Below are 16,940 nucleotides of genomic sequence, written 5' to 3'. Positions count from 1 at the left end.
ACTCCACAACGTGGTTCTGCTTTATCTACACGTACGGATGATAACTACCTCACTCATATGGTGTAATAATCTTTAAAATTCTACTGAGACATTACTGTGTTTTCGGAATTGTAGGAAATAATCTTATATATTTAAATAACAATAATTAAATATGATTATTGATATAATCCACAAATAAAGGCGTGGTGATTATTTATAAGGAAGAAAAACTATTTTGCAGGAATGTATAATTTGCCTTCATTTTTTTAATTCGGTGTGTATACACACACACCTTTTATCTCTCTTGATTAAACCCTTTAACTTGGTTTTGTTTAGCACTCTTAACTCCTGTAATTTTTACCTTTAAAGCGTGTGCTTTTGAGGAGGTGTATGGTTATTTCTAAGAAATAATTCATAAATGCTTTACCAGATTTCACAAAATGTCGTATATTATGGGGACCAAATGCATTATATATAGATACCATTAAATATTCTTGATACTCTACAAATTAAAATGACTTATATTTTGATAATAAAAAATATATTCGCACAATGTGACTTATGTTTGAAGATGGAGGGATGCCTTCTCTAGTTTCTTTCATGACTCCCAAATTAATTAATTAGAGAATGAATAAAAAATTTTAATTAATGTTCTCTGAATCTTTGATATAAATTACCTTTAACTATCTCACCAAGAAATTAGTATTTTTGGAATAATCAATATTTCATAAACTCTTATAGAATAATATGTTTTTTTTTTTCCGGCCAGCTAAATGACGTATTTTGAACCATGAAACTCTCTAAAAGATCACTACTCGGGAATCTAGAACTCCGGCAAAAAAAAATTACTTAATAAAAGATTTATACTATAAAATGGGTTTTATATTTAGGACCGAAAGAGTAATAAAAGGGAATTTAGAAAATGTTGAAAAAAGATGACATGTTTTTACTTTATCATTAAATTGAAAAATAAAAGCATAAATTTAAATTATAAAATTTTCACTGCTAACTATGAGAAAATCAAAATGGATTTTGGTCAGAGAGAGCGTTCAGCTTCGCTTTTAATTCAGCAACTCCCGAGTTTCACATCACATAGGAAACGACGGTGTTTACTAGCAAAGGAGGGGCATCGGATATAAAAAACTTGGTTAAAATCTAGTTTTCCTGAATATAAAGCCTGTTATAAGTGCTTATCATTGTAGATGTCTTCTGTGACTTTTTTTTTTGGGAGTTATTGAAATTATCATCATGCATGGATTGTCATACAACTTCAAAAAAAATTAAGATTTATTTAAATTATAGTTTAAAATTAAATTGATTTACTTTTTTAAAATAAATTAAGTAAAATTAGATATAATATACTCAAAATGATGCGTGAGCATGCGTATAAAATGACGTGATCAGAGGAGCTTCGGCTTCATCCTGTTTTGTGTTTTGGTTGAAAAATAATTAAATGGGCTACTACTCTATCATGAAAATGGGCTAAATTTAGTGGGCCTATTGGATATTCCAATATTTGGATTGGGCTGGCGCAAAATCTTTTTGGATTCCAATATTCAATCTCCAAACTCCAGAGGTAAGAGAGCCAAGAGTTACTAATAAGTGTTGGTTCAAATAGAAGGGACTTAAATACCTTAAATATCATGTTCTAGGTTTGATCTTTGAGATGATGTGTATGGAACAAATACTGTTGGGAGGAGTCCCCGTCATAGCGCCTGACAGTACCCCGAAAGATTAGTCTCTCACTATTCGGGTGAGAGGATACTCTGGATAATCCAAAAAAAAAAAAGAGTCGAAGAGTTGTGCGGCACGTGAGTAAAATACTGTTCGGCAAGAAGGTAATGGAAGGAAAAAATTTTTTTAATGAATTTTATTTAAAAAATTAAAAAGTGAGATTTTAAAATTTTAATAAAAAATAATATACTCCTCATATCCTATTTATAAGATAGAAAAAAATATTTTTTAATCCTATTTATGGGATATTGAGAGAAATTTTTTATATAGATATATAATTTTACCATTCATTTATTGTTATATTTACTTTATTTAGATGAGATATAATATATGTTACATAGAAATAGAATTAAAAAATTCTTAAATTTGAATAAAATTTAATAAAAATCATTTATAAATAAAATAAAAAAATAAAAATTAGTTAAAAACTTTTAACATTATTTTTTAATTTTTTAAAATTGAGCTTATTAAGTTTTTTGGTTAAAGTATATATTTATTCCTTTAATTTTGTACAAGATTTTAATTTGATCCTTTAACTTTAAAAAACAAACATTTGATCCTTTAATCTTAAAATTATTAGGCTTTAATGATGACTTTTGTAACAACCATGGGTGTTTTAAAAATTAAACTTAATATGTTAATATTTTAGAATATTTTATTAACATTTAAAATCCTAATATCATTATTTTTTAAAAAAAGTTTAGAGTTAAAGGATTAAAAATATACTCCTCTGATCATAAATATAAAATCCTTATACACAAGTTAAATGGCTAAAAATATACTCTTTTATTTCTAAATATACACGTGTATAAGGGTCTTATATTTAGGATAATAGTATTTTTTAGGACTAGATATATATCTTCGCCAAAAATATTTTTCATCCTCGTTTTCTTCGTAAGAAACCGACGCTAACAGGCGGAGAGGGGAGAGATTCGAAGTGAAAAGAAGATGTCCGAAACTTGGGGCTGCAAAATCTCGGGGAACTCCAATCCATGTGGCTTGTTTTTGTTTGGCTGGATCATTGAAGCTTAGCGAGGTGCGTTTTCGTTTATTATTATTATTATTTCCTGTAAGATTTCTGACTCTTCAACGGTCTGTGTAATAGTTGAGGATTGCTATTCTCTTTTCACATTTCTGGGCTTGAGGATGAGCGCGATGAGTGTAAAAATGTAGATTAAAAAAAATTAGTTCTGATGCATGGCACTTATTCGTGTTTCTATTTTAAATTTTCCCCTCTCCCTTGGGTTGCACGAATAAAATGGATCGGCACTTTGTTTGTTTGTTGTGTCGATGGTTTGTAGCGAACAAGTGAATTTTTGTTATGCATATGTTTTAACAAAGTTCGAAAACTGCAGACAAGAGATTGCGAAAAAGCCGTAAACCTCATGTGAGCAAGGGGCATTGATGAAAACGGGAACAGGCTTTATATTCCGGAAAACTAGATTTTAACCAACTTTTGTCAGTTGTGAAAGTAAACTTCTTTACGTGCAAAATATGGATATGACCATAAAGTTTACGGTAATTCATCGCTATTCTTGCTATGTGTAGTTTAGATGAACTGTCCATTTGCGTTGATGGTCGAGCTTTGTTACATATCTTCCTCTGAGGAATATTAGATCATTAGATTAGAGTCTACATTAATTAAACACAAAGGCTTGTCACTTGCACCAAAATAGTTTAAGCTACTTTGGAAGGACTCACCAGTCACCGCATACTTACATAGTTGTGGTTAATCCTTTAATCACTCAATGTGGACCGTCACACCTCTAGTAAGAAAGAAATGCTAATTTTTAATTTACCCAGCGATGGAGCATTGCTACCAGAGATGGGTCGACATGCTGTAGAAGATAGCACTACAAAAAAATAGACTTTAGGCGACGACTTTCGGCGGCGATAAAAAAAGTCGCCGCTGAAAGTCCACTTTCGGCGGCGACACCAAAAAGTCGCCGCTGAAACCAAGACTTTCAGCGGCGACAAAAGTGTCGCCGCCGAAAGTCGACTTTCAGCGGCGACTTTTCTAGTCGCCGTTGAAAGTTCGCCATTGAAACCAAGACTTTCAGCGGCGACTTTTTTTGTCGCCGCTGAAAGTATAATATAATAATATATATTTTATTTTACAATATTAATAAACAAATTGCCGAAAATGGACCTTCAGCGGCGACTTTTTTTGTCGCCGCCGAAAGTGGACCTTCAGCAGCGATTTTTTTGTCGCCGCCAAAAGTGGACGTTCAGCGGCGACTTTTTTTGTCGCCGCTGAAAGTATAATATAATAATATATATTTTATTTTACAATATTAATAAACTGCCGAAAATGGACCTTTAGCGGCGACTTTTTTTGTCGCCGCCGAAAGTGGACCTTCAGCGGCGACTTTTTTTGTCGCCGCTGAAAGTATAATATAATAATATATATTTTATTTTACAATATTAATAAACAAATTGCCGAAAATGGACCTTCAGCGGCGACTTTTTTTGTCGCCGCCGAAAGTGGACCTTCAGCGGCGACTTTTTTGTCGCCGCCAAAAGTGGACGTTCAGCGGCGACTTTTTTTGTCGCCGCTGAAAGTATAATATAATAATATATATTTTATTTTACAATATTAATAAACTGCCGAAAATGGACCTTTAGCGGCGACTTTTTTTGTCGCCGCCGAAAGTGGACCTTCAGTGGCGACTTTTTTTGTCGCCGCTGAAAGTATAATATAATAATATATATTTTATTTTACAATATTAATAAACAAATTGCCGAAAATGAACCTTCAGCGGCGACTTTTTTTGTCGCCGCCGAAAGTGGACCTTCAGCGGCGACGTTTTTTATCGCCGCTGAAAGTATAATATAATATATATTTTATTTTACAATATTAATAAACAAATTCAATCTGGCTCAGCGGCAAGAAGGTTGAACACGAAGGGAGGCGGTCACGAGTTCGAACCTGGAAGAAGACACATTTAAGGTGAAAATATTTAGACGATGACGTGGCGAGGAGGAGTGACGTGGCAATGACGTGGAGGTGGCTAGTGATGATGTGGCAGTCGGTGGTGATGACGTGGCCGCCGATGGCGATGACGTGGAGGTCGACGGTGCTGACGTGACGGCCGGAGACGATGACGTGGCACCGACGGTGATGACGTGGCATTGGTAAAGCCAATTCTTCTTAGGCATTACTTTCAGCGGTGACTTTTTTGTCGCCGCTGAAATGCTTTTCAGCGGCGACAAATGTCCCCGCCGAAAGTGTTTTCGGCGGCGACATTTGTCGCTGCTGAAACTTCTAAAAGTCGCCGCTGAAAGTATCTTTTAACGGCGACCTTTTTAGTCGCCACTGAAAGTTTTCAGCCACGGCTGCTACGGCAATGACTTTTCAGCGGCGACTTGTCAATTTTTTTGTAGTGTAGGTGTTTCCAAGATGATTTTCATAACCCCCGAGCAGCAATCATAGCTTTGCTTTTGCATCAATCATAAAAAAACAAAGATATTACCTTTTGAAGAATTAAGCAAAGATTAAAAAGAAAAAAAGGAAAGTGGAAAGGGAATATCTTTGTGTTTTGATGTACTGAAATATCTTTAAAAAGGAGGACTCGAAGGAAGATAGTCTAGAAAATGTCAATTGGCTGCTTAGAAAAAAATATATCAGGGCCATTACCTATCATCAACCACCACCTTCTTACAAGAAGGTGGGGGTTGAGATTGGTTACAAAAACAATCCAAAATAATGTGAGCTAATCTAGCTGAAGCATCAGTATTGCGCACATAATCCCCTGATTGAAAATCCAAGTATAACAGATCAGATATTCATTAGCTATTAGTCTCCTAGCATCTTCTATGATATCGTAATAAGGATGATCTCCGTTGAATTCCCTTGTAGTCAAGTTAATTGCTCCCACACTGTATTTTGTTTGGCCAAACCACACTGTCGGTATTTACTCTCACATATTCACACTCTTTGCTCCAGCAAAGTTCAAGTTCTCTAGTAATTCCGTGGATCTGTGCTGTAATGGAGGCTTCACTTTTCCCTATCCATATCGTAGGATGCAGGAGGAACAGCTGATCGTCATTGCTGGGTTAACGTAGCTGCCCTTGCAGTCAAGGTTTTTGGCTAATTTTTTATCTTTGTACCTTAGTATGAATCTGAGTGCTCACTAACTAAAGGTCTTTCATGTATAGCTGAATATTTTGGTACTTCTAATCAATGTCAGCTTATACTTCTCTGTTAGGACCATAAGTGTGTCATGATACTGAAAGGACAGTTATTTTTTGATTTTAGGGAAATAGTGATCATTTAACGCTTTCTTGTTCAAGTAGCAATGTTCATGATCATGGGTCTGGGTCTGGGTGTGTCACAGAAATCATAAGAATGTGGTGCTGCTTCCCCATTTTGTGTTAGTTTCTTGATTCTCCCTCTTCTAACCGAGAAACAAAAAAAAAAAAAAAGGGGGAAAGAAGAAGGAGAAACGAGAGGCCTAGCTATGGTCAGGAAGAGCAAGGTAGTGGATATGGTTATGGACGACAGAGCGAGAGACGGAACGATGATGATGGTTATGGTGCAGAAAACCAAGGATATCGTGAGAAATATGTGAGTACTCTTCTCATTTTCTTTATCTAATTTGATTGATTTCTGATCTAACTCATCAGCTTTCTTTATCAATAATGTGCTTGACGCATTTTAAATCATTATAATTTGTTAATTTTTACTACCTCCGGGCTTTAATATAAGACTATGTTTGACTTTTATTTTGATCCTAAATATAAGACTCGAATCCATTTTGTCTCTCATATTTATACATTTTTTTCCAAAGTAGCCCTTCTAATAATGATAGTTCTAATCAATACACTTGATTAACAAGGATATTTTAGAAAAGACAACACCTATTTAGGATGAATAACTAACTCAAGTTACTTCCTTAATCTCCTCAAATTAGTCAACTGGCTTTTATAATTAGGACCGGAGGTAGTATATCGTAAGGAATATGATGGTTAGCATTATATGCGTGGTTAAATAATAAGCTAGCGATTATTGATGGATTTGATGCATGTTGGATAATGTAGATTGTATATATGAGTGCAGGGAGATGACAGTGAGGACGAGAATAATCATGAGAGGAGGAAGCATCGCTACGAGGAGGAGGAAGAAGGGAGGGAAAAGTATCATTACAGGAAGAATTATGACGAGGACGACGATTCTGGGAGGAGAAACCATCATCGCTGCAAGGGTTATGAGGATGAATAATTTCATGATATCCTATTGCTTTCTGATCTCGTCATTTATATATCCCTATGCTATATATAATACCTATATATAAGAATAAGTCAAGCATAAATGAGGGCATGCATGTTTTCACTTGTAATTGACTATATTTGAGTCTTCATCTTCGCATGATGTTGTTGTTTAATTGAATATTCCTCTAAGGTTTATATAATAAAAACCCTGATATATTCGGGTTGCTGATACGCAAGTGTTTATCGAACTCACTTGGAATGATATACCATATAAATATTATTGGCCCTGACATTTCTATTTGTCAAGGGCGCTGAATATAATCTACCAAATTTTTTTAATTTTTTTAATTCTAGTGGTTCGAGTTGTATCAAAAGGACACTGTCCTTAAGAGATATTCCGCAACCTCTCTGTGACTTAGGAAGTGGCATCCCCTAGAATTAAACGAACCCTTCTTGTTTCGTGAACAAGGGCACAGAACAACGAAAGGCAAATAACTAAGCAGAGTAAGACCACGATGGAAGGCAGGAGAAAACAGTATGATGCTGCGCTTCTCACCATGCCTTTATATAAATGCAAACAGGCACACAAGGCTGGAGACATGTCCCTTTATTTCTCCGAACAGACATGACAGAAACACAATCATCTCCATCAACGGAAACAAGAATTTGTAAACCCTGACGCATGCAACTTTTAGAATCCAAAAAATAAGGCTTTTCTAGTAAGACATTTAATAATAGTTTTGAAAAAAAATAATTAACTTGATTTTCAAAAAAAAAGTCCTGTTACTGCATCTAATTCACGCGTAGGGGGGAATCTTTAGTCTTCAACTACATTTCCTCCTGGTAGCCTGTTTGTTGTGCACGCAAGGCCCACCTTCCTCTTGGCTCATTTACTCACCCATGGGAGCACAAGTTTATACATGTACTTGCACTTGCTCTCACTCATCCCATGTAGGACTTAATTTGACACACACTCTCTTCACTTTTCTCAACAAGAAGAGTTATCTTGACGTAAGTCTGCTTCTGGCCTAGATTAAGTTACGTTAAATGGAGTCTCTATTTAAGTTAGTTGCCACTTTATGAAAATCTAATCGATCCATGCTAATAGTGATTTACACCTCCTACGGTTGCTTTGAGAGAATTACACACAAGATAACGCGGCACTAATAACCACAGATTATCTCATCTAAGATTCTTGTTCTGAATTATTTAACACACACAAAAACACAAGCATATGTGACCAAAAAGGTCGTAAGAGCACAAATAACAAAAGTGCCACTAAATATCAGCAAGTTAGTTTTTTATGAAAAACACTTTTAAAAAAAATACTTTCACGTAAACCAAGACAAATTTTTTTCCCATATTTATTTGAACTCCATAAAATTATTTTTTAAAAAGCTAATTACACAATCTTGTACTTAATTATCAACAAATTAATTAATAAAAAACATGATGAAAATGGCTCAAATAGCTCGATCAATACAAGGAAGACACACTACCACCAGCAAAAGTACATCGTATGAAGTAGGGTATGTGTAGAACCAGGAATACAAACCAACCCACAGGTTGCAGGCTCACCCTCTATTTGAATTCCATAAAATTATTAGTTTTAAATTTTTGAAACACTTCTTTTAAATAAATATTGTCTTATATTTCATTGTAATTGTTAATTTTCTTATAAACATAATATGCTTATATTTTTTTAAAATATATATTTTTGTTTAAATATGTAACGGGAAATTTGAATGTAAATGAAAGACGAAAATTTTCAAATATAATAATATACTCTCCTGATTTTAAATATAAGACTCTTACTGAAAAACTATTATTTATGTAAAATTCTTTTTTTAAAAAAAAAATGCCACAACTTGCAATTATGTTGTGCGAGTTGAAGGGCGAGCTAGCACAAAAGTGAGTTGGCTCGCAAGCCCCAACCTGTGTTCTTAGCTCTAGATGTGAGGGTGAGAATACGTGTATACCACTCTAATTCTTATCAATTGTTATTTCGAACAGTTTATCAGATACTAGAAATCTTACTTTTATCTTTATTAACAAGAGCCTTCCATATTAATATATTTTTTTACTCATTCTCTCTCTTTTCACCTTTACTATAATTATAAAAAAAATTTTAAAAAAATATTAAAAAAGATGCAGGTTACAGTTAAAAATGGCCAAAATTTTTTCTTCCAAATGAGAGAGTGGCATATGTACGCACACGTACTCGCGGTATGTAATGACGGTCGAAAATGGAGAGCCGTGTTCGCGCGCGCGTGCCTTTTCCAGCTATAAACACCAATGTGTACGTCGGCACATTAATGTGTAGGCAAAGTGGGCGTACGTGTTCACGGGGGCCTCCCTAGCTCCCCTACCATAGTCATATCCTTGTTACATCCGCCTACGTGTAGGGGTGCGTAAGACAAAATCATTAAATCTGTGCTTCTAATTCCGTATATGCCATTGACTTACAAATAATTCACGAGTTGCCTTCATCATTAATGTTGCCACACAATTTTGTTCTGCCATCAAATTTTGACAAGGGAAAATGATAAAAAAAAATTTGTTGCATAAGTTTTTTTTGGTCATGAAAAATTATTTGAGAGAAATAATGGGCCCTTATGGTCATTTGTGTCAAGAGAAAGAAAGGTGACTATTGGATCACGAATAATTTCTTAATGTTATAATAAAAAATAATACAAGTTAACTCATTTACTTAAATTCCAGCTCGTAACAACAATTTGTTTGGAAATAACAAGTTTTGATTATAAGGTAACAAGTATAAATTTGAGATTAATAAAAATTTTTATCTTAATACATAACATGTGAAATAACATGTTGTGAATTAATTAAAAATGCAATTTATCTGAAAATAACAAATTCTGATTGTGAAATGATAAGTCTAGATTTGAAATTAATAAGACATTTTTTTTATACATAATATGTGAAATAACATGTGAATCAATTAAAAAGATTATATTTTATCTAAGAATCACTACAAAAAATGTGTATTTTTTAGCAGTTAAATTATGACTTTTTTAGCGGTTTTAAACGCCACAAACAGTATTTGTAGTGGTTAGAAAAACCGCTAAAAAATCAAATGTAAGAAACAGTTTTCTAGCAGTTAAAAAAACTGCTACACAGTATGGTCAAAACATTAGAAAATTTCTAGTAGTTTATGGAACCGCTAGAAAAAACAATAACGCGACAAATTTTCTAGTTGTTATTTTCTAGCGGTTCAAAACCGCTAGAAAATTTTTCCTGCTTTTTTTATTTTTCTAGCGGTTTCTGAACCGCTACAAAATTCATTCCAGGTGAAAGAAATAAAATTCAAAATTTTTATTATAATAAAATATAATATTATTAATTAAAAACCATTAAATAGATTATATTAGAAAATTATGTTAATATGTGTATTTACCAATGTATTACATGTTATATATTTTAATTTTGTGATAGATAATAAGTAATTAAATTATAATTGTGTCAAATGAATTGAATTGAATTTAATAAGATAATTGAATTGGAGATAAGATAATTTGTAGTGTTGAATCTTAACTTTTATGATGAAAAGTGGTTGAATTAGTTGAGTAGGGCATGACAAATATAAAGAAAAAAATCTGAAAGAAAAAGATAAATAAATATGTTAGTAAACTATAAATAAAGATAAATAAAAGAAATTAAGATTCATAAAATAAATATTATCTTACCATATAAATAAGAAAGAAAAACTACCATGTGAGAGAGCAAGAAGAAAAGAGAGAATTATAAAGAAGAAGAGGAGATGAAAGAAAAAAATGGAGTAAATGAATGAGGAGATGAGATGGTATTTATAGAGATCAGAAAGAATTTTCTAGCGATTGTCTACTATTTGTAGTGGTTTTATATTATTTCTAGCGGTTCTGTTAGTTTTTTAGCGGTTCTGTAACCGCTATAAATTGCAATTTTTTATTTTTAAAAAACTGAACCAAATTTAAGGTTAATGGTAAGAATTTTCTAGTGGTTAATAACCGCTAGAAATGTTGAGGTCAGAGGAAAATTTGAATTTCAAAGTAAGAGGGTAACGATAAAAATTTTCTAACGGTTAATAACAATTAGAAATTGTCAGCTAGGAGGGAAATCTGAATTTGAAATTTTAAAATTTCTTGCGACATTTGTAATGGTTCTATGAAAACCGTTAGAAATTGTATGAAAACCACTAGAAATAACATGATTATATTTATAGCAATAATAGTTCTAGCCAATACACTTAATTAATAATGACATTTTAAGAAAGACAACACCTATTTATTACAAATAACTAACTTAACTTCTTTCCTTAATCTTCTCAAATTAGTCAACTAGCTCTTATAAATAGGACTGAAGGTAGTATAAGACCTTATTTGACTTTTATTTTGGTTCTAAATATAATACCCCAATCCACTTTGTCTCTTATATTTTTACATTTTTTCCCAAGATAGTTCTTATAATAATAGTTATAGCCAATACACTTAATTAGTAAAAACATTTTAAGAAAAACGACACATATTTATTACAGACAACTAATATAACTTATTTCTTTAGTCTCTTTAAATTAGTTAACTAACTTTTATAATTAAAACTGGAAGTAGTATATGTTAATATCATACAACAACCTTTGGTGCCAAGCCATTAAAATCATATTGCTGAGTACGTAATAAGTGGCTGTGCCCACGTTTGAAGGATTTATAGGTTATGAGATTAATGTGCGTACAGGACTGTGTGTGAAGACGGGGATAATAACGTGGACGCTACTTCCTCCGAAGAACCGCGAAGATTACACATCAATGAAGAAAGCAGTCACGCCACGCATAAGCCTTGTTTCTTATGAATGTTAATGTAATTGACTAATTAATACTGTTATCGATATTACAGTTGATCATTGATTTAAGATTTGTTGTTTAGCCTAGGTTCATAGCCTAGGTTCATGCGCATTTATTGGTGGGACCAGAGAAGCATCCTGCACTGACCCCCAAAAAAAATCGGATTATTCAGAACGGATCAGAGGAGGGAGAGAGACGACAAGAAAGGAGTCCAAAACGGAGCAGTTGTGGAAGATACTCATCAAAGGCTTGCGGAACAAATTAAAGAAAAGCCCAACTCTCTAATTATATATATATAATTATATATATATATATCTCTCTCTCTCTATAACCCTCTAATAACAAAAGGAAATATAGTCAAATTTCACTTTAAAATAAAAGATAACCGAGTAATCTAAATGATTACACTCATTCAAATCAAATCCTAGTCCAAGTCTTAGAGGTCATTATAATAAAACAAGTATTCAAATTCTAATAACTCTATACATATCCCATCGCACTCTTCCTTCGGCGTACATAGAGAAAAGGGCAGGCCATTTCCAACAGAATTTGTTCCATGTTATCATGATAAACTGGTTTTTGTATATTCATTAATTAGGATATCATATTTTTGTTCAATAATAGAAATCCAACACTCATATATGTGTTGAATAAAGAAGAGGGCATATAGACCATACTGATTTATCTACCTCTATTCTTGCTTTCCCTTGCCTTTTATTTTCTCTAAGCATCTCACCCATAATTCTCACCTAACTAAATCTAATAGTTGATAAGGGACGGTTATTATTGTAATTAACTGATGTAATTTGATCGTGATTTATATTGCAGTATATTATTCGAATTTATTCATAGTTTCTTACATATTTAGTACATAACTTGTTATTGTCTAGATTGATGTCACATTTATTGCAAGTATTGTCGTACATATATGCAGTGCAGATTGATTTTACTACAAGATCTTCCACTTTGACTTAGTCCTCCAAATTAAACATAAAATCTGGGAATCATGGTTACAGTATGGACCAAGTTGTCAGACTCATAAGATTAAGTAAACTCGTGATAATGATAAAAACTCGAATAGTAAACTCAGATCGTAAACTCGTAAGAGTTTATTTTTATTAATAAATTGATATTAAAAATATATAATCAAATAATTAATGTATAAAAAATGAGAAAAATTTTATTTAAATATATTTTAAATTTAAAGAATTAAAATTATATGCATCAATGTTCATAATTTATCACATTTAACAAAGAAATTTCTATAAAACTCATATATAAAATCATTAAACATAATAAAATTTAAAATTTTAGTATGAGTTTGAGAGCGAGTTGACACGATTTTGTAAGTTAAAAATGTAAAAACGATAAACTCGGTAAATAAACTCATAAGTTTAACTGAGTTTACACTTATCTCGAGTTTAAGAGTGAGTCAACATGGTTTTGTTAGCTGAAAACGTAAAAACATTAAACTCAGAGAGTTAACTCGCGAGTTTGATAACAGTGGTACAAACGGTTCTTTTCCAAAACATATAAAGCGTAATAACGAGTAAAGCAAATCATTATGCTTGTATGTGTTCGATCATAAATAGCGAATCCAGAAACTATTACATATTCATGGATGGTGCATGCTGAATATATATATATATGGAATCAAGCTGTCTTTTGACATATACTACTTCCAATCTTTAATATAAGATCTAATTGATTAATTTGAATAAATAAAAAAACTAGTTAAGTTAGTTATTTGTAATAAATATATATTATTTTTTCTAACATATTCTTGTTAATCAAGTATATTGGCTAAAACTATTATGATTATTTTAAAAAAATGAATAAATATAAAAAACAAAGTAAATTAAAATTTTATATTTAAAATCAAAATAAAAATTAAATAAATTTTTATATTAAAAATTAGAAGTAATATATAAAATGGTGTAGTTTTTGAACAAGGGGAAAAAAGCATTCTGAAGACTGAGATATTACAAAGAGGATTAGAGCCCAGAACCATTTTAGTGTGCAGGCTCGAAAAAGTGGGAAGAAAATTAAGATTTGAGATCGATGACAGTAGTGGACCAAGCTAAGCGAGAAACAACAAGGGGGATCGATCAGGAATCGTCCGACATGCTGTCACATCTGCAATAAATTAAAACACCCACGCGTATATGTGTACGCACAGCTAAAGAAGCCTCTCTGCTCTCCCACTACTGACATCAGAACCCCGGTATAGAAAGCAGTCGACTAATTTAGAAATTAAAAAAGTTGTCAAATTAGTTAATTATAACGTATGTTATATGATATTTTTAAAATATTTATACGTATCATGAGATTATATATCAATTTACAAATAAATCAAATTGGTTTAGAAAAAAATAATAAATATAAATAATTTTAAGTCATTTAATAAATTTTTTATTATCTTCAAATTATTTAACTAAGTTTTATATTGAGGACTGGTGAAAGTATTTTAGGTTTTGAAGCTTTTCTTTGTATTGAAAATGAAATATGATGAAGATGCATTATTATCATTGGCTAATAAATGATACTACCTCATGTCCTAATTATAAGAACTAGTTGACTAATTTGAGGAGATTAAGAAAATAAGTTAAGTTAGTTATTTCTACTTAATAGGTGTTGTTTTTCCTAAAATATCCTTACTAATTAAGTGTATTAGCTAGAACCATTATTATTCGAAGGACTATCTTAGAAAAAAAATTATAAATATAAGAGACAAAGTGAATTAGGGTCTTATATTTAGGACCAAAATAAAACCAAACAAAGTTTATACTACCTCCGGTCCTAATTATAAGACCCAATTGACTAATTTGAGGAGATTGAGGAAGTAAGTTAAGTTAGTTATTTGTAATAAATAAGTGTTGTTTTTCCTAAAATATCCTTGTTAATTAAGTATATTGGTTATAACTATCATTATTAGAAGGACTATTTTAGAAAAAAATACATAAATATGAGAGATAAAATAGATTCGGTTTTATAATTAGAACCAAACTAAAATCAAACAGGATCTTATATTAAGGATCAGAGGCAGTATACCAGAGGTGGTAAGATATTGTGAAGAATCGCTGACACTTCTCTGTTGCATAAAAAAGTCAATTCCAGCCTTATCAGAACTAGTGAATCGAAGTCTTCATGGTTCTGTGGACACAAGGGTGGCCACACGTTGCGTTCCTCTCCAAGTCTTTGCATGTGCTTAGCATGTTCTGCACGTGGTAGCCTAGCATGGTGCTCATGATTTATATATAGCGGGATGCATGTCATTTGTATCTCTTAAATATACTTACTTAAATCAAAGCCAAGAAGAAGCAAAATACTACTCATCATTTGAGATTATATAGATATCTTGATATATTATTATGGAGATTCCCTCAGGAGTAAGAATTCCCTCAGGAGTAAGAAAAGGCACGTGGTCTAAAGAAGAAGATGATCTTCTAAGAGCATGCATCCAGCGTTACGGTGAAGGAAAATGGCGCCTAGTTCCTCAAAGAGCAGGTGATTAATGAATCTATCTGTGTATGTTATTTATATACATATGATATGCCCATTAATTAGAGTTTATTTAATCTACTCGTTGCTCCATTTTGCAGGCTTGAATAGATGCCGGAAAAGTTGTAGACTGAGGTGGATAAACTACTTAAAGCCAGACATCAAGAGAGGAAACTTCACTGAGGATGAAGCTGATATGATAATGAGGTTCCATAGACTCTTGGGAAACAGGTGTTACGTTTTCGCCTTTTGTGCGGACCAAAAGTTTATCTGATCTACTGGATACTACTGTAATAGATTCGAACATTATTCGTGTCGAAATGACTCTTCACATAAACAATACATTATAAGGTAGTACATGAGGAAACAAACAACCTAATCCTACCATATGCATGGTCATTAATTATTATTAAGTGTGCACAAAATGAGCATATATATATTTGCTTTTAGAACAGTGCTAATGATGTGGACTATTGCTTCATATTTATATGTGTGTGTGTGCGCGCGCGCGCAGATGGTCGCTGATTGCTGCGAGGTTTCCTGGAAGAACATCAAATGACGTGAAGAATTACTGGAACACCCACATACGAAAGAAGCTGCGACGGTCTGAGGAGAAACAAGAGACGACCAGCATGATGAAAAGCCACAAAGTGATAAGGCCCCGACCTCTGACTTTGTCCAGAAACTGGTCAAGGCCGAGTAGAGAGGGATTATCTGAAGAAGGAGCTGCGAATACTTGTGATAATAATGATACTCATAAAAGTGAACAAAGTAGTTGGAGATCAGACAAGGCTATAATGGCGAGTGATGACAGTGACAGTAAGAATAGGAAGAGTGAGAGTAGTGAAGTGGCGGGGGTAGGTAGGGATTCTTCATCAGAGAATAAGGAGTGGTGGGAAAGTTTGTTGCTTGATGACGACGTCATGAACAAAGGCAACGAAGAAGACAGCTTTTGGTGTTTGGGCGCAGAGGAATTCGCAAATTTCTGGCTCAATTCTGGGACGACGACCAACCACCAACCGCTTGATTTCTTTTCAATATGATCCCAAACTCATCATCCAATGACGCTATCCCACCTGTGTATTAATGCAAGTGATGATATTAATTATGGATATTGACATGCCACTCCGCGACTTGATTATTACAAGACTGTGAATAGAATATTGGGTCTTAACACGCAAGCGTGATGACAAAATCTTCCCCCATGATCGGATCGAGTCAGCTATAGGAAATACACAACGTTGTTCTGCTTTATCTACACGTACGGATGATAGCTGCATCAATCATATGGAGTAATCTTTAAAATTCTACTGAGACACTACTGTCTTTTCGGAATTGTAGGAAATAATCTTATATATTTAAATTGCAATAATTAAATACGATTATTGATATAACCCATAAATAAAAGCATGGTGATTATTTATTAAAAAAAAACTATTTTGCAGGAATGTGTACTTTTCGTTCTTTTCTTTTTTTTTTTTTTTTCAATTTGGTGCAGACACACACCCCTTTTATCTCTCTAGGTTAAACCATTTACCTTTGTTTTGTTTAGCACCGTTAACTCCTGTAATTTCTACCTTTAAAGTGTGTGCTTTCGAGGAGGTGTGTGATTATTTTTAAAAAATATAAGAAGAAAAAAACCAAACCAGATCAGACTGGCCGGTTCAACCGGAAAAACCG

General features: G+C 32.8%; 1 protein-coding gene across 1 annotated transcript; it reads left to right on the top strand.

The window, feature by feature from the left end:
* The first annotated feature begins 15,130 nt into the window (after positions 1 to 15,130).
* Positions 15,131 to 16,303, top strand: LOC114718514 (transcription factor WER-like). The gene is made up of 3 exons (XM_028903858.1): positions 15,131 to 15,266; positions 15,362 to 15,491; positions 15,775 to 16,303. Exons 1-3 carry the CDS (start codon positions 15,131 to 15,133, stop codon positions 16,301 to 16,303), a joined length of 795 nt encoding a protein of 264 aa, XP_028759691.1.
* The last annotated feature ends 637 nt before the right edge of the window (positions 16,304 to 16,940 follow it).

Source organism: Neltuma alba, unplaced genomic scaffold (genome assembly GCF_004799145.2).
Source record: "Neltuma alba isolate B1F8T4 unplaced genomic scaffold, ASM479914v2 tig00002165_pilon, whole genome shotgun sequence".
In the NCBI taxonomy this organism is placed as follows: domain Eukaryota; kingdom Viridiplantae; phylum Streptophyta; class Magnoliopsida; order Fabales; family Fabaceae; genus Neltuma; species Neltuma alba.
Note: the sequence above shows the minus strand (reverse complement) of the source record. Positions and strands in the feature narration are given on the sequence as shown.